The sequence below is a fragment of the Prionailurus viverrinus genome, chromosome C1 (genome assembly GCF_022837055.1).
Source record: "Prionailurus viverrinus isolate Anna chromosome C1, UM_Priviv_1.0, whole genome shotgun sequence".
NCBI lineage: Eukaryota > Metazoa > Chordata > Mammalia > Carnivora > Felidae > Prionailurus > Prionailurus viverrinus.
In genome coordinates this window covers 172,611,566-172,635,263 of record NC_062568.1, presented here as the reverse complement: position 1 = coordinate 172,635,263, position 23,698 = coordinate 172,611,566, and the positions used below count along the sequence as shown (strand labels likewise).

General features: G+C 37.7%; 1 protein-coding gene across 1 annotated transcript; it reads left to right on the top strand.

Moving 5' to 3' along the window:
- The first annotated feature begins 693 nt into the window (after positions 1-693).
- BTF3L4 (basic transcription factor 3 like 4) lies at positions 694-22,688 on the top strand. Its single transcript, XM_047871256.1, has 6 exons — positions 694-848; positions 4,116-4,182; positions 7,487-7,600; positions 20,437-20,638; positions 21,469-21,528; positions 22,230-22,688. Exons 2-6 carry the CDS (start codon positions 4,129-4,131, stop codon positions 22,274-22,276), a joined length of 477 nt encoding a protein of 158 aa, XP_047727212.1. The 5' UTR covers positions 694-848; positions 4,116-4,128; the 3' UTR covers positions 22,277-22,688.
- The last annotated feature ends 1,010 nt before the right edge of the window (positions 22,689-23,698 follow it).

Genomic DNA, 23,698 nt, shown 5'->3' with positions numbered 1-23,698 from the left:
AAATCCCAAAAACCTAGACTACGCGATTTCATTCTTAGGTTCCTGCTCTGGTCACGAGGAGACCTGGCAAACCTGTTCTGCAGTGTATTGTCTCGTGCCTTGCAAGAATGCCCCTTCCTGCTGGAGAAGCAGCGCTGGACCTTATTTTTCCTTGCAGCCGCAATTCGTCCACTCTGGGATGATGCAACCAACCGATACAAGCTCCCAGAAAACCAAATTTCGAATCCCTTATTGCAAAACTAACCCAGATCTTCAGGGAACGAGGACAAAAGTCACTGCAGACATTTAAAGCGTAAAACTTCTTCTGGTTAAATCTACTTGACTTGTTTTTAAACTTTGTGGGTTGAGTATTTCTCCTCAAGTTTTCCTCTCTGATTTACATAACAAACGGTAAAATTTCCCGTCTCTCCTCCCAGTAGAAGCTAGTTGAGTCAATACACTAGTGAGTCCGCACTAGTTGACTCCGACAGTGCGTACTTAATGAGTAGTGAAAGACATGAGACAAAAATACATCCTCAAACAAAAATACACACCTCCTTTTTATTAGTACCCTTACAAAATTGTAGGCACAATGGAATCCTCGGGAGACTGCAGGCTCCAGAATGCAGTGCGGCCACCTGCACCTGCCGCATTTCTATTGGTAGGCGCAGAGCAGGCTGGGTTTTGTAGTTCGTATATGCGCTCTCCACGATAGGCTGCTCTGGTGAGAGAGAAAGAGAGGCGGAGCCGGTTGTGTCACGTGGGCCCCGCTCCCGCCGCCGCTGCTGCCGTCGTCTTTCTCTGTCTCGACTGAGGCAGCCATCTTGCTCTTGCCGCGTGCTGTTGTTGGAGGACCCTCCCTGCTTCAGGTGAGACCCCCGGCGGTCCCGCCACTCCACGGCCATAGGCCGCTGCGCACGGTCTCCCCCCGCCCTCTTTTCCCGACACCCGCCAACCATTCGGGCTGCCACTTCCGCCGTGGCGGGCCGAGTGGGGGCGGAGGCGGCTGGTTTGGCTTGTCGGTTACCGGCGGCGCAGCTGGGGGTCGGCACCTGAGGGAAGGTCCCCAGCACCATCGCCCCCTATGGGGGCGAGCGGGGACCCGCGGTGTTGCCTCCCAGATCCAGTCCCAGGAGGCGGATTACCCCCGCCTCTCTCCTGTTACTCTATTCACAACAACAATGCTGTGACAACAGCCTATCTGTTGTCATCTCGTTTGATCGTCCCACTCTACAGATAGGGAAACTGAGGTTAGCAGCCCCCGGCCCCCAAGCGCTTGGGACTGAATTCCGTTGCAGCTCTGTTCACCTCGCAATGGCAGTATTTACAATTCTGATTCCCTCTCTGAGACATTGCCTTGTCCATCTCGATAGCCCCATCAAACTGCCTGATGCATAGTAGGCTGTCAGGAAACAGATGATTGACCGACGGGCACCCTGTTACACAGCTAGTGAATGGCGGTTTCAACTTCCGTTCCCACGTTCTTTCACTTATACCATAGATGTTCCCTCGGGAGTGGTAACAATAGTTACCAGTTTTTGAATATATACTGTGAGCCATACCCTGTGCTTGTTAACTTAACCTTTAACCTTTAAAACAGCCCTATGAATTGTGTAGTGTTAAACCTTTTCTAATACAGAAGGAACACAAGTTCAGAAAGTAAAATACCTTTTTGAAGTCTTAAGGGGTAGAACCTTGATCCTTTTGATTACAAAACTTGTGCCTCTGTTAGAGGAACCCCACATAATAAAAAGTCAGGACAAAGGATTGAAGTTACTTTATCTGTGTAAACAAAAAGAAAGTGCCTAGCATAATGCTTGGAACTTAGGCACTCAATAAATATTGATCAGAACCTCATTATTTACACTTTTCTTGAGTCCTTGAGTTCCTAGGATCCCCAAGGAAGAACGCAGTAATTTATGTTCTTAGGAAGTTCTTCCTTTTGGGTCTAGGCAGTGACTTGTCCCTTCTGGACCTTCATTTCCAAATCTGTTAAATTAGGAGGGAGGTGAACTGTTTTATTTGTTCATAATTTTTTAATACCCTGCTGCTGCTTGCAGGTATTTGAGATGGCCTCACATACAAGACAGGAATAATGGGTACAATGAAGTAAAGGTTGGTCGAAGAATAGGGAATTAAGCCAGGTGATCTTTGAGGTCTAGTCCAGATTCTGAGCGTGACACCTCATCTCTCATAGACTGAGTCCAGTCCTCTTTTCTCCTTCAATTCCACATACCCCAACCTGCTAATAGACAAAGGACCATCTTTCTTTCTCCCCTTCCCCCTTGAGAACCTCCCTAAAATGCTTTTTCTCTGAGATAATTCTTGGGAACAAGTTTTCTGTTACACTGATTACCTGGAATGGAAATCTGTTCTTTCATCAACACATTGATATAAAGAGTTAATTTTGTTTTTGCTTTTGTTTCAAACAAGTCAAGACTCTTTATCTTGACTTCATTCTCTTGTTTTCCATCTCTTCTCTTGGGGATTGTTACTTCAAAATGCAGAAGAGCCCCTAAGGTTTACGTTGTATCTAGTTCTAATATTTTCACTTCCTCCCTTTTTTGTAAAAAAAATTCCTTAGGCTCTGTACTAAGTTCACTATACTTTCATGGCCACATTCCTTTGAGAAAAGTGAATATTGGTCCTCTTCTATGGATATTGAGTATAGACATTGGGATTTGCATCAGCAAATTTAATTAAGTCTGGCAGAGTTGAGATTGACCTACACCTAAGCCTTCTGGCTTTGTACTCCTCCTGTAAAAACGTGTTTTTAGCTGCTTGAGCATTGTGATACAGTGCTGAGTAAAGATTGAGGAACTATAAATTCTGAATGTTATTTGGGAACTGGACTTTATTTGGCCTTGAAGCATGTGTATGTGTGTGTGTGTATATATACACACACACACACACACACACACACACACACACACACACACAGGTTAGTGCTCCAGTAGTGTCAGAAAACAGAACAATTAGTACTTATATAATCTTTATTCTCTTTCATCTCTCAAATGAAGACATTATCTTTTTCATGTGAATGATAATTATAAAGAGGTTAGAGAATTGGCCAAAAAAGGTTTGAGAACAGCCTTTATTCCCTCTCTCACATCTTGGTAATGATCTGTTGTTCCACAGAACAAGTAAAACAAGACTTTTAACCTTGGCTTTTATTTGTTTGTATAGTGTGGAATGTTATAACCCATTATAAACTTAACTTTTTTTCTCTAGTCAGGAATATCACTGACCAGATTAGGTTTTATGGCTTTATAATTTTCTTAAGAGTTTTCAAAATCAAAATTGGCCTTAAAAAGGCTATTTCTAAGACTCTCCTCCCCACTAAGCACTCACAAAAATTTAGTATTAATGTAGCAGAGATGTTTTTGTCAAATTGTGCAGTGAGGAATTTTACCCAGTGTGCAAGAATATCTTGACAAGTCTGACATACTATATCAGTGCAAGGTACTGAACGAACTCTGTGGAAAGGGCTGCTGAAGTGCTGAATGTCTGAAAATCTGGCTCTCTTTTCCTGTTATTAACATACCATCTGACCTTGAATAGAAGATGTGACTCCCTCATATCTTGACAGCTAGAGAGCCTATTGTTGAATTTCTTCTTTGTCCTGCTTTTTCTTCTTCTTCTTCTTCTTTTTTTTTTTTTTTCTATTTATTTATGGGCACAAGGTTATTTATGGCTCATTTATTATTGGAGAGAAAAAAATCTACTTAAAGGTTGTGCTGGTAACATTTGGTAACTGCTCTCTGTTGTAAAAACCTTTGGGGGAAAAACTGGCTTGTCTATAGAGATTTTCTAATTGGTTAGGTTTTACTGAATGCCCAAGAACTGAATTATGCATTTAAGGAGGGATCCTCAAATAGGTAACTTTGAATCCTATTCTATTTTATGTTTGTGCATTTGACTCCCTGGTGGTTTTATTTAATTTTCATTCTCTTAATATCTGGTTTATGAAGCGAGAACAAGTTATTAATATTTATTAAGACTATATAGACAGTATTAATATGATCACAGTGGTAATGCCTATTGCAAGCCTAGTGAACCAGAAGGTACTGTTGCATAAACAGTTATTTTATTTTGGTAAAACAGTGATTTTAACAAATGTATTTTTCCCCCCCTAGATTTACCAACAGCATGAATCAAGAAAAGTTAGCCAAACTTCAGGCTCAGGTCCGGATAGGGGGCAAGGTGAGTGTGGCATAAGAAAAATTGATAGGAAAATGTATTATCAGAAAGTAGTATTATTTTGGATTTGTGGTCATTGAAAATCTAAAATCTTTTCAATAATCAAGATCAAACCACATTCCAATTTGAAAAAACTTGTCTAGATTTAATATAGGTAACTAGAAGACTTCTCTCTCTGGTGGTACAATGTTAATAGCCACCTTTGTTTGAATCCTCTTAACATCTGGTAGTTATGTGACATGAACAAGTTACCCAACCTTGTTAAGCTTCCATTTTCGCATGTGCAAAATAGAAAAAATCCTGCATAAGATACATCTAAAGATTAGAGTAATACTTACAAAACACCTATCTGGCACAGAATAGATACTTAATAAATGATAGCTGTTATTATGTTAGACTCATTTACAGGGCATCCCAGATGTTGAGGTTACCTTATCTTGACTGGATACACCTATTTGTACAGTTAGGCTTATAAGTGGTTTAACTGGAGATGCTCAGACTGATTATACTTTTTTCATTGCTGGGTTTTCCTCCCAAATTCCTGTCTGTTCTTTGTTGGTCAATATAAGCATGAACATTCTTATTCCATGTATTTTGAAGCCCAAAGAAAAGCTTGTTCTGAGAATCTTTGATTCCCTTCAGCTCTTGCCCCAGGCTTAAGGAGAATACTCTGCCCTTATCTCTGCCTAGTACAATATTTGTAAAAGGAAAAGAGATAGTACTTAGCTCAGACCTGGAAGGCGGTAGGTAGGACACTATGTAGCAAGTCTACCTGTCATTTACTTTGATGATTACCACAACTCCTAAGAATGGAGATAAAAGGGGAAGGAAAGAAGTGACTAGTACTTTCTCCTTCTTCCATAGTGACACAGGTATAGGACTCTGGAGTCATATTAACATACTCATGTAACTAAAGTAGTCACATGTTAGCATCAAGTCTAATGCAATGTACAAATGAAAAAACTAGGGATATTCAGGAACCATAGAATATACCTGGAAGAGCTTGATGCAGCACATGACTGTTACACATTTTAAACCAGACGGTTCACACATTCATTCATTTAACTAGTTTACTGAGCACCTACTATGTGCTTGGCACATAGTAGATAACCTAGTCAGGGTTTTCTTCTCTTGACATAACTAAGCTTGGAAGAGAGACGTGCTCACAGTTACACTACTGGGTAGTAAATGTTAAAATGAAGTACAAGGTGCTTTTGCCTAGGAGGGACAAGGAAGTCATCACTGAGCCGAGATTTGGAAAACAAACAAGAATTTATCACTAGGTAGACTGGTGAGGGTGAGGGTGTGAGGTGACGAGGGGATTGTTATTCTCATACATGCTAAGGCACCTAAGATGCTGAGATAACATGGTGCTTAATGGAATGGCTTGTTTTAGTTTGGTACAGTTAAGAGTTTAGACTATCCAATGGATAAAGAATGGTAGGAAACTAAACAACCAGGTAAGTCAAGGTTATATCATAGTCTTATATGCCATATTAAGGAGGTTAGGATTTTATCCTATAGGCAAGGGGCAACTATTGAAGGATTTTAAGAAGAATAGTCATTTTAGAAAGGTAGATGCTAACAACATGGAAAATGGAAATGAAATAGAAGTCTGGCATAGAGGAGAATGATTGAAAGGCTGCTGCTGTAGTATATGGAACACAAATTTAGGAGTTGGAATTGACATGACTCAGAATACAGAGGAGGGATGACCCCCAGATTTCTGGTTTTAAAGACTAAATATATGGTGGTACTACCAGCTACAAATCTAGGAAGAATAGTTTGGTGGACTGGTAAGCTTTTAGACATATTGAATTTGAGGTACTGAGGATCATTTCATTTGAGCAAGCGATTGAGCTTTCCCTGAGTCAGGAATGTTTCACAAATAAACAAGGATCTATGAAAATAGTCCTAGTCCATCCTCCAGCAACTGGATTTTGTCACATCCTCTGCTGCTACTCACAGAGCTCTCTTTCACTCCCATCAGCATTGCTGAGACGGTAGCCCCTGCCTACTGTATAAGGCTGGTTCCCTGAGTACTGCGGGAACTACCCAGAGAATTAAATCTCTCTTCCTTTCCCCTTACTCCTGCCAGGTGTCAGAAAGATTTAGCCCTCAAGACGTAGGCTTCTTTTGGTAATGTTTTATTTTTGCTGTAGGTTACATTTTTGTAAATTGGCCCAGGAATTTAATCCATTATTTTAAATAACTTTTCAATGGAAATCTATATTAAGAGTTTTAAAGTATCCATTTAGAAATGAGTTCTTTCTGTCTTTGTGAATAGTGTAATTTTCAACCTATTTGCTCAGGCCAAATTTCTAAGCATCATTCTAGATTCCTTTTTTCCTCATATCCCACATCCAGTCTATTAGTATGTTGGTTCTTCTGACAGTCTAAGATCTCACCATCTCCACTGCCAGAACCCTCATCTCTCGTCAAGACTGCTACAGTAGCTTCCTGATTGATCTCATTGTAGTCCATTTTCTACAGCAACTTCAGTCATCTGTAAAAATCATAATAAAAATCATAAATGAGATCAAATCATTCCCATGCTTAAAACCTTCCTATTGCAATCGGAATAAAATCCACCTGCTGCCCATGGCATTCTAGGCTACATGATTTGGCCCTTGCCTGTCTTTCTGATTGCATTTTCCTCCTCCTCCTTTGTTCACTCTGCTCTAGCCATAACTGACCTGCTTTCTCTCTGTAGAAACAATAGGTTCACTCTTGTTTCATTCTGCTTGAATCACTCTTCCCCTAGATCTTCCCATGGGTCTCAGCTCATAATGTCACCTCTTCACTGAACATTCTAGTAAAATAGTGCTTTGCCTTCACCCAATAAATATTCTTATCACTGTTTTTTTTTTTTCCCTTACTACCCTTATCCCATTTGAAAGGATCTGATTTGTTTATGTATTTATTGACTTTTCCCTCTCATGTATGCTCCTTGAAGTAAGAACTTTGTCTTTTTCATTGTCAGGGGGTGGTAGGTACTGTAAAAAAATATTCCTTGTAATGTTTGGAAGTTGTTATAAAACACTAAATTACCTTGAAGTTATAAATTATTTTTATTAGAAAACTTTTGAAACATTGAAATGATAAATGGATATTTAGAGAATAAGAACTGGCTAGAACTGACCCTCAGAAATCTGGGTTAGGTTGACAGTCACAATTCTGAAAAGTCTTCTTAGTTGTTACTATTAAGTCAGCAATTTCTTACATGGATTTTAATTAGAATAGGAAGTCATGTGACTGCGGTTACCAGATGCAAGCATCTTAACACTTCTGTTTGGTTATTTTTCAGGGTACAGCTCGCAGAAAGAAGAAGGTGGTACATAGAACAGCTACAGCTGATGACAAAAAACTTCAGAGTTCTCTAAAAAAACTGGCTGTGAATAATATAGCTGGTATTGAAGAGGTACGGTCATTTTGTAAATTGTTAAATTGTGTGGACATATGGCACATTCACAAATATCCACACTTTTTGAATGTAAAATATCAGCTTAGAAGAATCTGATGTTGTCACTCAGGTAGCTTTAAAGAACTAGCTGTTGAATTTGCTGATTGTATAAAAATGGCTGATTGTAAAAAAAATAATTTTAGTGGACGGTTAAGGAATTCATCATACTTTTTGGACTCAGAATTTGCACATATGACAAAATTATGGAACTGCTCTTGAATTTTCATGCAAAGTAACATTTTTTTCTAATAATATAGAAATAAAGAAACTCCAAGATTTCTTCAAATAAGGTGGACTTTTTTCCCATAAGAGCACCTTTCTACTCAACAATATCTCTTTAATTACCTCAGCCAAGAAGCTCTAGTAATAGCCTTACATGGATTGGATTTCTTATGAGACCCTTTCCAGAAATTATTGGCTACATTTTTTAAATCATTTTATTATATGTTCGTGATACTGATTTTCTCAAATATGAAACCAAAGACTGATGTTATTTCAAAAGATACTCAAGAAAAATGATGATAACATCAACTATTTGTGATCTGTTACCATCTAGAGTCACTTCTGCCTGATGATTCATTTCCCATAGTAATCAATGTTTAAATTTTCGCTGCCATAAATTACGTTGAATGTTTAAATTATACTTAATGATATCATTACTTTGTATGGTACCACCCCACAATTTTTAACAGATTGTTAATGCACACGTGCTGTAAAACAGATCAGAAATAATGTGGAGTCAAGAATCACTAAGAAATAGCAGAGTACCAAAGAAAAGGCAGTGAAATGGCCACATGTTCCTTCTAATATGCATGTATGAATAAATATTACTACACTATTTAATTCTGCATTGTACTTTCAAAATTAGTATACTGAAGTAGTAGAAAATGTAAGCCACATGTATCTTTTTTTCCTTTTAGCTTGATGTGCCTGTGCATTCTTACTCTGATAAAGATAAGAACTTCATTTGCAAGTCTTGAAATTAAGCATTTTATATGCATTTTTCCTTCTGAGTTATTGAAAACTTTTATATATCTTTATTGACCTAAAATAATTTTCAGAGAGATCATTCTCTTTATCTGGGGTATATATGAGAGAAAAAAAAAATCTCAGCCTCTCTTAAAAAATCTAAAGCTTGGTAAAAAAGAACAATTTGTGGCTCAGTTGGTTGGCTGGGTGGCTCAGTTGGTTAAGCGTCCAACTCTTGATTTCGGCTCAGGTCATGATCTTACAGTTGTGAGATCAAGGCCCACGTCAGGCTCCGCACTGAGCATGGAATCTGCTTAAGATTCTCTCCTAGGGGCACCTGGGTGGCTCAGTTGGTGGAGCATCCGACTTCAGCTCAGGTCATGATCTCATGGTTTGTGGGTTCGAGCCCCACGTTGGGCTCTGTGCTGACAGCTTGGAGCCTGGAGCCTGCTTTGGATTCTGTGTCTCCCTCTCTCTCTGCCCCTCCCCCACTCATGCTTTGTCTCTCTCTCTGTCTCTCTTTCTCTCTCAAAAATAAATAAATGTAGGGGCGCCTGGGTGGCGCAGTCGGTTAAGTGTCCGACTTCAGCCAGGTCACGATCTTGCGGTCCGTGAGTTCGAGCCCCGCGTCAGGCTCTGGGCTGATGGCTCAGAGCCTGGAACCTGTTTCCGATTCTGTGTCTCCCTCTCTCTCTGCCCCTCCCCCGTTCATGCTCTGTCTCTCTCTGTCCCAAAAATAAATAAACGTTGAAAAAAAAAATTTTTTTAAAAAATAAAAAAATAAAAAAAATAAATAAATGTATAAAAAAATTTTTTAATGAAAAAAAAAAAAGATTCTCTCTCCTTCTGCCCCTCTCCCCAGCTTGCTGTCTTTTTTTCTAAAAAAAAATACACAATAAGCTGCAATAATAGACAATAACTCTAATAATGCTAAACCTAAACAACTTGAATTTGTAAGTGTTTTGGCAGTCTTCCATCTTCGCCTACATTTCTACTCTCCCAACTACCACCCACCCCACCCCACCACTTCAGCACTACTGATATTTTAAATCAGACAATTCTTTATTGAGGGAACTGTCCTGTGCATTGGAGGATGTTTAGCAGCATCCCTGGCCTATACCCATTAGATACCAGTAAGCCTCCCCCAAACCCTCCCCCCAATTATGACAACCAAAAATATCTTCAGACTTTGTCATATTCCCTGGGGGACAAAGTCATCCTTGGTTGAAAAATAACTCTTTCGAGAGGAAAAGATTCCATTTATACCACCATGATGTATAGATTTAACTATGTAATATCTCCAAGGGCATGTTTTTCTTTTTTTTCTTTTTTTTTTTTTTTTTAAGTTTATTTATTTTGAGAGAGAGAGAGTGTGAGCAGGGGAGGGGCAGAGAGAGAGGGAGAGAGTGAATCCCAAGCAGTCTCCATACTGTCCAGAGCCTGATGCAGGGCTACATCCCACAAACCATGAGATCGTGACCTGAGCTGAAATCTAGAGTCAGATGCTTAACTGACTGAGCCACCCAGGCACCCTCAAGGGCATGTTTTTCTAAATGTTTGTTTTGTTCAGATTTGGGACACTTTATGGTTCTTATAATTAATAAAACTTTTCATGGTTGGATAGCATTAATTTTATAAATGTTTTATAATAAAATAAGGAAATCAGTCACCTAACAGTTTTTGATTTTTTCAGTATACAGCTAAACTTGTTACAATGCTGTGCTGAGTTGATGGTATTACTGCAGTTGAAATTTTCTTAATAAAATATTTAATGATAGTCAACACTTAGTGAACATCTACTGTGTGCCAAACATTTTGCCAAGGACTTGCTAGGCAGTACTGGAGCTTATTATGATCTAGTAGGGAAACTAATTGGTTAACTAGACAAATACAAATTATCCCATTTCAGCTTCACAATATCTCTTTGAATCAGTTGTTGTTGGCTACAGATGAGAAAGCTGAGACAGAATTAGGTACCTGCCCAAGATCACATAGCTAGTAAGTATTGGATTCCAGATTTGAACTAAAGTGTGTTAAAACCAGAGTTCATTCTGTTCATCAATTTATCCTGCTTTTGGTCTTTTTAGTTGTACTTTCTTATATCCACTCTTGGCCTTTTCCTCTCCTATCTCCCTGTCCATCAACACCCACCCCCTTCCCACCTTATGCCCTGTAATATTGAGCACCTACCATGGAGAATTCATTAGTTACACCATAACAGATAAATCCCCAACAGTATTTCCAAGGACATTGCTGTTTCTCTTTTTTTCAGGTCTTAATGCAGACATTATTTCTTCCAGAAACCTTCTTGTTAGTACCCATATACACTTGTGTAAAGAAGGGTTAGATGCCTTTCCTATGTGCCTTCGTAACATGCTTTTATTTTACATAATATACTTTTATTTTATATAATATACTTTCATTATAGCATTTATTAAACTGTAGTGTGAATTCCTTTTTGTTGGTACTACTGATACAATTCTAACCTTTTGAGGAGTCATAGCTCCAAAACATTTCACAGAAAATTGATGCTACATAATAAGCATTACTACTTTCATTGCACCCCTACCCTGTGTGTGTGTGTGTGTGTGTGTGTGTGTGTGTGTGTGTGTGTGATGTATTCCAGCCCTCACAGACTAATTATACAGAGAAAATATGTATAAAAATAATTAACAATGCAAGGTAACAGGTATAAAATTTCTGAGTATTTGAACCTAAGATGGGAAGGAGTTTTACTTTTTTTATACTTCTCCCTCTTTCTAAAATTGATTTTTTGAGAACTAAGATATTCGTACTTTATATAACACTTTGCAGGTTTTGTGTAGGAATATCTACTATACTATATATAACATGGTTTGCCTCAAACAGTATGTTTTTTGTTACTATATTTAAAGTAGAGTTTTTTTTCAAGAAAATTTTTTAAACAAAATGATGACACATACTGGGTTTAAAAACAGCTCTTCAGAGGGAGAAAAGAAACTACTGCATTCAATGTAAACATGAAAACATGTACAGAAGTTTTCAGAAACACAAAGATGTGAAAAAATATATCTTAGAATAGAAGAAACACATTACTGATTACAATTTTGTTATCTTTAGTTTCAAACAATGTTTGAAACTTGTTTCAAAGTGCTGAACTCTGGGGTGCCTGGCTGGCTTAGTCAGTAGAGCACGTGAGCGCGTGACTCGAGCTCCACTTTAGGTGTAGATTTTACTTTATTATTATTTTTTAAGAAGTTTATGTATTTTGAGAGAAAAAGAGAGACAGAGGGGATGAGGGCAGGCAGAGAGAGAATCCTGAGCAGCCTCTGCACTGTCAGCACAGAGTCCAATGCAGGGCTTGAACTCATAAACAGTAAACTATAGAGTTTACTATTAAAATAAAAACAATGCAGGGGGGCACCTGGGTGGCTCAGTCTGTTAAGTATCTGATCTGGATTTTGGCTCAGGTCCTGATTTCATGGTCATGAGAATGAGCCCCATGTCAGAGTCTGTGATGAGAGCACAGAGCCTGTTTGGGATTCTCTCTCTCCCTCTTCCTCTCTCTCTCTCTCTCAAAATAAACATTAAAAAAAAAAAAGTGCTGAACTGTGAGGAATATGCTGTCTTTTTGTTTTTTGGCAGTTTAAGAAAAGCAGATAAAAACTTTCAAAAAGATAAGACAACACTGCCATTGTTGTAGAACAAAAATAATATTACTATGTTTTCTGTACTTAGACATTCAAAACATCAAACAAGTAGAAAGTACTCAGTTTATTGGGTGGGGAAGAGGAAGATTGACCGTGGGTTCCAAAAACTCATGGAATATACTTCTGCCAAGTAAAGTTTTAATCTTACTTTCTAAGCTGTTGGTATTGGTGACTTTTCCCCCCCTCAAAGCTTAATTTATGTCTTTAGAAACTTTAAAAACTGAAGGACTGTTTGGATTATGAGTCTCTTGTCTTTTATGTATTCACTAGTTTATTGATTTGGTGTAATAAATTAGTCATCTATAGATCTTTTACATGTTACCAAAGAAAAATACACAGCTGTCAAAAAGTAAGGGGCAGGGGAGTGTCAGAGACTGTCTCATACAAAAACCAAGTAAATAACCAGGTTTTTGGAGGGAATTCCTAGGCAGACTCCAAAAGATTTATAACCCAGAACTAAATTTCTAAAAATGGTTTATATTCTATGACATTTGAAGGTATTTGGATGTGCTTCTTATTTGGTATTCTGGTTGAATATAGTGACCTGTCTTCATCTGATAACCTAAATCTATCAAACAGTGGGATCTGTTGCATTTCTCGGAAATGATTAATTTTATCAGATTTGGTAAGAAACATCACCAAAAATCTGAATTTCAGATTCAGAGGCCTAGTTGCTTTGTAGAGTTTTATGTTCAGAGGACATCTTCTCTTGTACCTAGGATATAATTCTGCTTCTATGAAACTTTTCCTATCTTTCCAGGCATAATTAATCAACCCTTTTCTCTATACTTCCACTGCCCTTACCTTAAATTGCTCTGCTATAATACATTTATTATGACAACCTCATATTGTGGGATATAATGGTTACTTATTAACCACCAATTAGTGTCATCCCCCCCCCCCCCCCCCCCAGATTATAAGAGTCTTAACAGCAGGGATTGTGTTTATTTATCATTTTATAGTCTGTAGCATGCTGGCTCCCATGATGAATTTGTTTGGGGTCCATTAAGTTTAAGGGATACTGATTATTTGAGATGGAATTGTTCTCAAGAAGTTAGCCATTGGGGTACCTGGCTGGCTCAGTTGGTGGAGCATGTGACGCTTGATCTCAGGGTCGTGACTTCAAGCCCCACGTTGGGCATAGAGATTACTTAAAAATTTTTTTTTTAAAAAGGTAGTCATAGGAAACTGGAGCTCAGGAGAACGCATAAGGCTAAGAAATGTAGATTTTGTAATTGTACACATAAGTGTTACTGTTTATATTTTCTTCTTCCTGAGTCTTACTTTTCCTGAACCACTTATACCAAAGGAAGACCTAAAGTTATTGGTGACTCTTCACTACAATTTCTTCTCCTTCCAACTAGAGCCTCAGATAGCAATTGGTGGACAGCTCTGAGTACCGGAGAGTAAAAGGGAAGCACCATGTCCCATTCACCTTATTCCATAGCAGCCTTACTTTATCTTTTAAGATCCTGCTTTTTGGGTTTGTGTTTTGTTTTTACTACTTTTTTTATTATGGTAAAATATAACATAAAATTTGCCACTTTAACCATTTTTAAGTACAATTCAGTGGCACTAATTACAGTCACACTGTTACTCAACTACCATCATTATTTATTTCCAGAATTTTTCATCATCCCAAACAGAAACTCTGTACTCATTAAGCAGTAACTTTCCATCCCCTCTTCCCCAGCCCCTGATAACCTCTAACCTACTTTTTGTCTCTGTGGATTTGCCTCTTGTAGTTATTTCATGTAATACAATATTTGTCCTTTCATATCTGGCTTACTTCACTTAGCATAATGTTTTCAAGGTTCATCCACATTTTAGCATGTATGAGAACATCATTCCTTTTATAGCCAAATAATATTCCATTGTTTGGATAATACCACATATATCCATTCATCTGTTGGTGAACATTTTCTGGTTTTGAAATAGCTTCCCCCCTCCAATATGAAAATATATTATCATTGTAGAAAATTACAGGTATATAGAAAATATGAAGAATGTTAACATTCAATCATAATCCCACTACCCAGAAGGGACTATTAGTTTTACATTTCTTTCCCATCTTTATATGCATATATTTTTAACATATTTGAGACTACAGCTGGGAGCACAATTTGGAATCTTTTTTTCCCAAGTAGCATTATATCATAAAAATTGTTTCGTATCATTAAAAACTCTTCTTAATCATCACTGTAGATGTCTACATATATTCAGTAAATGGATATACCACAATTTAGTATTTCTTAATTTATAGTACATTAAATGCTTTCATAATAAGAGAACCATATGTTGGACTTCAATATACATAATACGTATCTTCATCTCTGATTTCCTTCAGAGAGATTCTTGGAAATGTAGTTACTGGCTGAACAAGCATGAACATTTTAGAATTCTTCATCCATGTTGCCAAATTGCTTTTCAAAAAGGTTATGCCATCTTACTCTATAGCATAGCTGTGGAGAATCACATCTCATCAGACTCTTGCCACCAGAACATAAGAGAAAATGATCCTAGCTTATCATACAGTTTAATGACAGCTGTTAGCTTTAGCTCATATCAACAATAGTAGATTATGCTTCATATTACGCTTTAGAAATAAGCAGGTGCTGAGCTTAGAAGCATTGAATGTGAAAGATACTGATTTATGAGAGTGCGCCCCAAGCCCATAATCTTCAAACTCGTATATCCCTTAGCCTTACAAAACCCCACACTTGTGTGTCCTCTTCTTAAAATGTTTACTATTTCACCTTATTAAGATATAGGAGGAAGGCAATAAAAGGTGAAGTACCTGATAAACATTTAAATGCTACTACAGGGGCAGCTGGCTGGCTCAGTCAGTAAAGCATGCGACTCTTGATCTCTGGGTTCTGAGTTTGAGCCCCATGTTGTATGTGGCAATGACTTGAAATTAAAATCTTAAAAATAAATACATAAATGCTACTACATACAGGAAGGAGTAGCAGAAAAACTTGATTTTTAAGACAATTGTCAATTCTTAGAAGTGCAACTACCTGACCTAGTGGGGACTTGGATACAACAAAAAAAAAGGAAGAATTTAAGCTTCCTTTCTGAACTGTGAGGGCAATTGTCAGCAAGAGATGTAGAGTCTAGTATAACTTTGTGAGCCTCCTAGAGCCATAACAATTTACTGCTGTGTAAGAATAAAGCAAGCATCAAATTTACCAGCTAGAAGGGTTGCTGTGATTAATATATGTGCCCTACTCAGAGGTAAGCAAAGGTAGGGGTTGTTAAGATTTTGATAGCAGCATAATGGGGCCACTCAGCAGTTGCTAGGAATTACTTAAAATTCCCCTGAATTCTGTCAGGCATTCAGGCTGATTGTGAAAAGTCAGAACAATAGGAAAAGTCCAGCCAAAGATGCAGCTCAGCGGGTTCTGGGCATTTTCATCAAGACCACTACTGGAGTTATTTCTAAAACTTCAGATGACCCCTCATCTAGCATTTGGGGAGTTTAATTCTGACAGTATCCAAGATTTGAAATTGTATTGGAGGTGTCCATTCATTTGGCAAATGTGAGTGACTATTATGTATTGGACACTTAGGGGCATACTATGTCTAGTAAGGCATGGTCTCTGATGGCAAGATGTTTACCTTCTAGTAAGGTCAAAGACTTGCAAACACAATTATCGTACAAGACAATTCCATATAATTGCAATACCCATGAAGTACAGAAAGTGCATAAACAACCTTAAATTTTCACAAAGAAGCATCTGACTCAAGTCTTGGATAAATGAGAATTTGCAAGGTGGAGAAGCATAAAAAGGTTCTAAACAGTAAAAACAGCATATGTAAATGCACTAGGCATGGGAGACCATTTTTTAATAACTACAAGACACATCAGTACTGTCCAAGCACCACCCGGTGCCTGGGTGGCTCAGTCAGTTAAGCATTTGACTTCGGCTCTGGCTCCAGTTGTAATCTCACTGTGAGTTCCAGCCCTGCGTTGGGCTCTCTGCTGTCAGCACGGAGCCTGCTTCAGATCCTCTGTCCCACTCCCCATCCCCCCCCCCCCCCGTGCACCTCCCCTGCTCACCTCCCCTGCTCGCTCCTATGCTCTCTCTCTCAAAAATAAATAAACAAAAAAAAGAAAATTCTACTTCCTCCATAGCTTAAGTAGCATCCTTTACCTTAAACTACCTGTTAAAGTGGAAAAAACATTTTGACATAAGGGGTTGTTTGATTGAAACCCATAAGGGGTTTGTTTGACCTGAGTGCTGGCACAGTAGCTAATTTAATAGTCTTTGTTTCCTTGTCTGCTCCTTATTTTTATATAGACTATGTATGACTTATTCTGACTAAGCAGTGGTAACTGGAAAAGGTGAAGTCTCCTTATGAAATGTGTACAATTTGTATTGTGAATTTAACAAGGTCCTTAATCCCTTCTTTTGCTTCTAAAAGGGTAGGGGAAGTGTCTGATCTTGCTCAACCCAACAATTCATCCTTTGATAGTTTCTAATAGCTTGAGTCTAGAAGCCTTATATAATCATGTTATTTGCTCAGTAGAGAGGAGGGAATGGTAGATAGAAATAAAATATTTTGGCCTTCTTTAACTTAAAGTACTTCAGTTTCTATTCTAAAATTAACTAAACTTGGGGCGCCTGGGTGGCTCAGTCGGTTAAGCATCCGACTTCAGCTCAGGTCATGATCTCACAGTCTGTGAGTTTGAGCCCTGCGTCAGGCTCTTTGCTGACAGCTCAGAGCCTGGAGCCTGCTTCAGATTCTGTGTCTCCCTCTCTCTCTGCCCCACCCCTGTTCATGCTCGGTCTCTCTTTGTCTCAAAAATAAATGAAAACATTAAAAAAATTAAATTAACTAAATTCTTCACCCCTTTCTGGACCTTTCTCTTCATGGAGCTACATCTTTTGTGCAACCCCATTTAAAACAACCATTTATAGGGGCGCCTGGGTGGCGCAGTCGGTTAAGCGTCCGACTTCAGCCAGGTCACGATCTCGCGGTCCCTGAGTTCGAGCCCCGCGTCAGGCTCTGGGCTGATGGCTCGGAGCCTGGAGCCCGTTTCTGATTCTGTGTCTCCCTCTCTCTCTGCCCCTCCCCCGTTCATGCTCTGTCTCTCTCTGTCCCAAAAAAAAGAAATAAACGTTGAAAAAAAAATTTTTTTTTAAATAAAACAACCATTTATAAATTTATTTCTGTTTTACAGTCTGAGATGGAATTCATCCTGCTTTTCACACTAAACTCAGCATATTTTAAACTACTAAGATATGACTTAATATTTAGCCTTTGATAAAGAAGCTTGAACAGAAGAAAAATCATGTTTTTTTTTTTTTTGGCCCTGTGTTAGCTTTTTGTTTGGTAGCTAGCAAGATATATATTATCCATATATCTGTGTCAGTTTTCTTTTACATTCTCCACTTAGCCTATATTCTGAGATAAATAATTGCTGGCAAGCTTTCATGGGGCCAAAGAATTGAATTCTTAAAGGCAAATAAACAATTTTAAGAATGAGAGTGACACATGCAGAGGGAGAGAGGCCAACCAAGAAACAGACTTTTAACTATAGAGAGCAAACTAATAGTTACTAGAGAGGTGCATGGGGGAATGGGTTAAATAGTTGATGGGGATTAAGGAGGGCACTTGCTATGATGGACACCAGGTGATGTATGTAAATGTTAAATCACTATGTTGTACACCTGAAACTAATATAACACTGTATGTTAACTTGAATTAAAATAAAGTGAAAACTTTAAAAATTTTTAAAAAAAATAAAAGAATGACATCGTAGGAAGGAAACTAAACAAAGTTGGGAACCCAGGTTCAAGTTCTAGGTTTGCATGTAACTATTTATCCTTGAATATTTGCTTAGCCAAGAGCTCTTGCCTTTAGTATTTATTTCTCTCATGAGATTTGAACTAGAAAACCTCTTAAGTTCAACAAATATATGGCATGACTTTTGGAACAATATTGATTTCAAAATCTCTTATGACTTTAACATCTGTAAATAAAAAATATCTCAAATGCTAATATTTCAGACTTTTCAGTCCTGGAAATATTGTAGAAATCCTTTATTAGGGGCGCCTGGGTGGCTCAGTCGGTTAAGCGTCCGACTTCGGCTCAGGTCACGATCTCACTGTCCGTGAGTTCGAGCTCCACGTCGGGCTCTGTGCTGACAGCTCAGAGCCTAGAGCCTGTTTCGGATTCTGTGTCTCCCTCTCTCTCTGACCCTCCCCCGTTCATGCTCTGTCTCTCCCTGTCTCAAAAATAAATAAAACGTTAAAAAAAAAATTAAAAAAAAAAAAGAAATCCTTTATTAAAATTATGTGATTTGGGGGCGCCTGGGTGGTGCAGTCGGTTAAGCGTCCGCCTTCAGCCAGGTCACGATCTTGCGGTCCGTGAGTTCGAGCCCCGCGTCGGGCTCTGGGCTGATGGCTCGGAGCCTGGAGCCTGTTTCCGATTCTGTGTCTTCCTCTCTCTCTGCCCCTCCCCTGTTCATGCTCTGTCTCTCTCTGTCTCAAAAATAAATAAACGTTAAAAAAAAAAAATTAAAAAAAAAAAAAATTATGTGATTTGGTCTTGATTTGGAAAATGGAGTCCTACCATATCTTTATTCATTTCCCAACTAGAATTATGTGATTCTAGGATAGATACAGAACAACATCCCATTTCATATCCACTATGCCACCTCCTTCTCAAGCCGTTCCTCTTCCAAATTTTCAGCCACTTTAACATTAAAAACTTTTCTACCTAAACTTATACCTTCAGAACTATGTAATTTTATCTTTTTCTAAAGTCAGTATAAATTATTTTTAACTCATAATGGTATTTGTTCAGAACAGTTGGATTGAATGCTTACTGTGTGTAATATGCATAATGGAACCTTAAGTACAATACCGATACTGGGAAAGATAAAGAATTCAAATAGTAATTTTTGTCAGAGAAAATTTGGGAAATTATTTGTGGAGCTTAGTTATAATTTTCCAGGGGATATGCCTTTATTTTCTCTGTGTTCCAGGTCTTTCCTGAAATTTAGAAGCCCCTTTGTTCCCCTTCCTTTCTGATGCTATCAGTGGTGATGATCACCTTTGAGGAAGAAAAGCCCACTTCCACTGACCATGGAGAATACACAGCATCTCTGCTTGATTGTGACAAGGGTAGTTTTTGGATGGATCATGAAATGCTTCTAAATTAGCCAAGAGTTAACTCCCCTAGCCTTTTTATATAATAAGCATGTTACCACCAAGGTAACTTATCCAAGTGGAATCAACTACATAGTGGAATCACATTATTTACACTTTTAACTTATACAAATTTAACACCACTAAAACACAAATAAGAAAGTACATGAGTGAGAGAGAAAAATAATATTTTAAATAGCACATGTTTAACCTTCCTTTTCAGCAAGTCCCAGGCAATGGATAAAATCAAATCTGAAACAGTTGATTCATGTTGGTGAAAGCTACCGAAAGAATGTGAGGTTGGTTTTAAAGATTTCCTGGTAATTGATAAAGCATGTTCAGGTGGCCAGGCAAGTTTGGAGAGCTTCTTTGACATTTACAAGGGTTATTAAAGGTTGTTGAGAAGCTACATTTAGGAGTTAGAGGAACTGACAAAATCCTTTTCACAGAATGACATGGTGAGAACAAGTTGAAATTTTTGTAAATTTATTAAGTGTTCAAAGGAGTGAAACACCTGATTAAATTTCTGATGCTCTTTATGGATCTCCGTGGTTATTTTTACCATACGCCATTACCCCTTTACAACCTGTTGCCTAAGATGCTACCCCACCAAATGGTATCTGTACCAATTTAGTTTGATAGTGTAAATTGATTAAGATACTGGGTAATTTCATTAACAAGGCAGTTCTTGGCTGATAACTTCCATTATTTTTAAAATATGGTCATAAACTTCTTTTTCATAGTAGAAGTCTTTGAATTTAAAATCTAGATTCTATAATAAAATGTAATCTGTGCCACCTACACCATTTTACTTTGTCATTAGGGTCTTTTTCCACCCATATCTACTGCTTACTACCTTGGGATTGTTAAAAAAAAAAACAAAAAACAAATGTAATTGGCTAAATCGTTCTTTAAACAGATACTGTTTTAGTTGTACCAAATATGTGATGTACATTTTGCTTCTGTGATCATACAGGTGAACATGATTAAAGATGATGGGACAGTTATCCATTTCAACAATCCCAAAGTCCAAGCTTCCCTTTCTGCTAACACCTTTGCAATTACTGGTCATGCAGAAGCCAAACCAATCACAGAAATGCTTCCTGGAATATTAAGTCAGCTTGGTGCTGACAGCTTAACAAGTCTTAGGAAGTTAGCTGAACAGTTCCCTCGGCAAGGTAGGTATTTCAGTTTAGTGTCTTTCCTTCTCCACCTCTGTTTAAAGAACCTAATGATTTAAAAGGTGTTCCATTTTATACTGGAAGGATTTGCTTGCATGTAAATTTTACTTTTAAAAATGTTGCTTTGCTTATATGCTTCATAATTTTTTGAGTTTGTTTCTTTAATAATTATGCAGTGTAGCATACTGAATATTCAGATACATTTTGGTAGTAATACAGATATGAGAGGTAATTACCTAAAAGGAAGGTGCCAGGATCTGCAGACCACATTTTATGGACAATATTTACTATTCACTTCTGACTAATGACAAGAAGATACTGTTATTACAGAACTATATTTTTGTTTAATATTGTTGATTGTACTATAGGTGCAGCAACCAGAAGTTCTGAATTTCCAAGATAGTCCTGGTTTCAAATGTGTCTTCTCACCCCTAAAAATCAAAGAGCCTGTTATTTCAGTAACTAGATACTTTCTTACACCGAAAGAGATGGAAAAGGTCTTGAATATCGACTTTTGACTTGGAGCATATGGAATTTAAAGAATAAATTAACTGTAATGTGTTTTTATTCCAACTCATCCTGAATTATTTCATTTTTCATATAAATTTTACCTTCACTACCCATTGAAATTGCCAGCTATATTTAGTATATGCCTAATGAAGTTAAAGTTTTATTGATTTTACTATTAAGTAAAAAATATGGTATTAGATCAGACAATCTTTAGCATTTTCCAAACAACTATATAAGATTTAGACAGAATAAATATTACAAGTGTTCTATGAAGGCCTTTATTCTTCAGGACTAATTTTAAAATAAACTTTTCATAGTGTTGGATAGCAAAGCACCAAAACCAGAAGACATTGATGAGGAGGATGATGATGTTCCAGGTAAGTGACATTTCTTTAGCTTTAAGATTTTTAGCAGCCTGTTTATCACATTTAATTCATTGTATAATGAGTTTCAGTTTTTGTTGATGGTGAGCTCATAAATTTAAACTGATTCACGACAATATGGATACATCTAATGAAAAAGAAAAAAAGCCCTCCCATTTAGAACTTAGAATCAGAAATTGTAACACAAAGCTCTGCTACCTGTGTTTATTAAATTAGAATCACTGTGATTATAAATTTGCTTAGTTATTGTTACATTTCTGTGGGAATTATGATTAGCATATAAAAATGCTGTTCACCTTAGTAGTTTGCATAGACTAAAAAAAGACTTAAGTTTCGTTAGGATTACTGTTTTAAAAACAGATAAATGAGGGGCGCCTGGGTGGCTCAGTCGGTTGAGCATGCAACTCTTAATACCAGCTCAGGTCATGATCCCAGGGTCGTGGGATCGAGCCCCGTGTTGGGCTCCACACTCAGCGTGGAGCCTGCTTGAGATAGAAAAAAAAAAAAGCAGATAAAGGAAGCATTATTAATAAGTGAAATGCCACCAGTTCATTTCTGCCTCTTGTCCTATATGTTTTCAGGCTAATTCTAGTAGCAACAATTTTGTTTTTATTAGGATTAGAAGTTAGGAATTTAATTTACCACTTTTTTTTTTCTTGTATCTTTTACTCATTTCCTTTTTTATTTTTTTCCAGATCTCGTAGAAAATTTTGATGAGGCATCGAAGAATGAAGCTAACTAAAAAATTTTTTCTGGTGTTTGGAAGCTGGCATGGACTAGATTTAACAAATCAGCTATGTGGTTCCAAAGTTTTACAGACATGGAGAACATCAACTGTTACTAGTTCAGTAATATAAATATTTTGTATATTAATAATGCTGTTTGTTCAGCATTTTTCGGTCATTTGATTTTGCATTTTGCACTTCCTCCCAGGATCTATTCTTTTGGTCAAAATACGAAGTATTGGTGCAGTTTGAGGGTGTTTTGGTGTTTGATTCTCAGTTTTTTGTTTTGTTTTTTGTTGGAGTATTTTTGGTGTGTGTATGTGTATGTATGTGTGTGGGTATGTGTGTATACAGTGGAGAGCAAATTGGAAAACAGTTCTATTTATCCTCCTTCTTCCCCCAGTAGAAATAAAACAAATCTTTACATTTGTTACTTTTTATTTTTTTCTAATAATGCAGAGAATTAATGAAAAGTGAGTATCTTGGATTTCAGATCTGAGGAGATTTTACCCTTGGAAGTTTGGTTAATTTGCTTGGTTAACATATTTTTCATACATTTCTCTGGGTTTAAAATGTCTTGAGATATTTTGCCACCAGCTCCATGTTGGCATAGTGGATAGCATATCTTTGGTGTGGTTGCCTTAGATTCACTTACCTAGTCAGACCCAGAAGATTTTCTTCTAGCTTTCTTCCTAAATGCCTTTTTCCCTCTCCCTTTGGTCTCCCAGTGGCCTGGTCAGCCTTTGGTAATGCTCTTCCTCATCTTCTACTTAGCCTGAGAAGGATGTTCTCCATATAGAGTTAAGTGAGTGCCTAATCCCCTCTTTTTGTAAGACATTTTCCCCCCATCTTGAGGAACAACAGCTCCATCTTCAACTTTTTATTTCCCCATTAATTTCATAGTTTGGTAGATTTCAAACTGGAATAGCTAGCATGTGCTTGCTAAATAATTTTATGCCAGCCTTATCCTGTATACTAGCTGTTCTTAATAGCAGGTGCAAAAATACCTGTTTCCAGCAAGGTTAAAATGAGGAATGTTCTTTTGAGTCAGAACAAGATAGGCCATAGACTCATTCCCCAGCACAAAATGTCATTCTATGAAATGGTACTGGCCCCAGGAGGATTTCTTCAACCACTCTCCTACTATTGGTCTTGAACCTACCTCTGGATTGGATCTTACTGTTGTAGCTGCTCACAGCATCCTCCTGCATGCTTAGAGTAATGCTTTTGGGGGGACACTGGTAAAATACAGTATTTATTTTTTCACCTCCTTTCAGAAGACTTGGAGGTAAGTTGCATTCATTAATTCAAGATTCCCTCTTGCTGTCTGATGATAAAAGCTTGCATTTTGCCATATCAGCATTTGTTATAGCCAATATTTAAGGATAAGATTTAGAAAACCTGTCATTTCCTGGCCTACCAGCAAACTAACTGTGGCT

Excerpts from the sequence above, each read along its gene's own strand:
- BTF3L4 (XM_047871256.1), top strand. The coding sequence starts at position 4,129 with ATGAATCAAGAAAAGTTAGCCAAACTTCAGGCTCAGGTCCGGATAGGG. Across the intron at positions 4,183-7,486 it reads AGGTCCGGATAGGGGGCAAG|GGTACAGCTCGCAGAAAGAA; the intron begins GTGAGTGTGGCA and ends GTTATTTTTCAG. Across the intron at positions 20,639-21,468 it reads TGAACAGTTCCCTCGGCAAG|TGTTGGATAGCAAAGCACCA; the intron begins GTAGGTATTTCA and ends AACTTTTCATAG.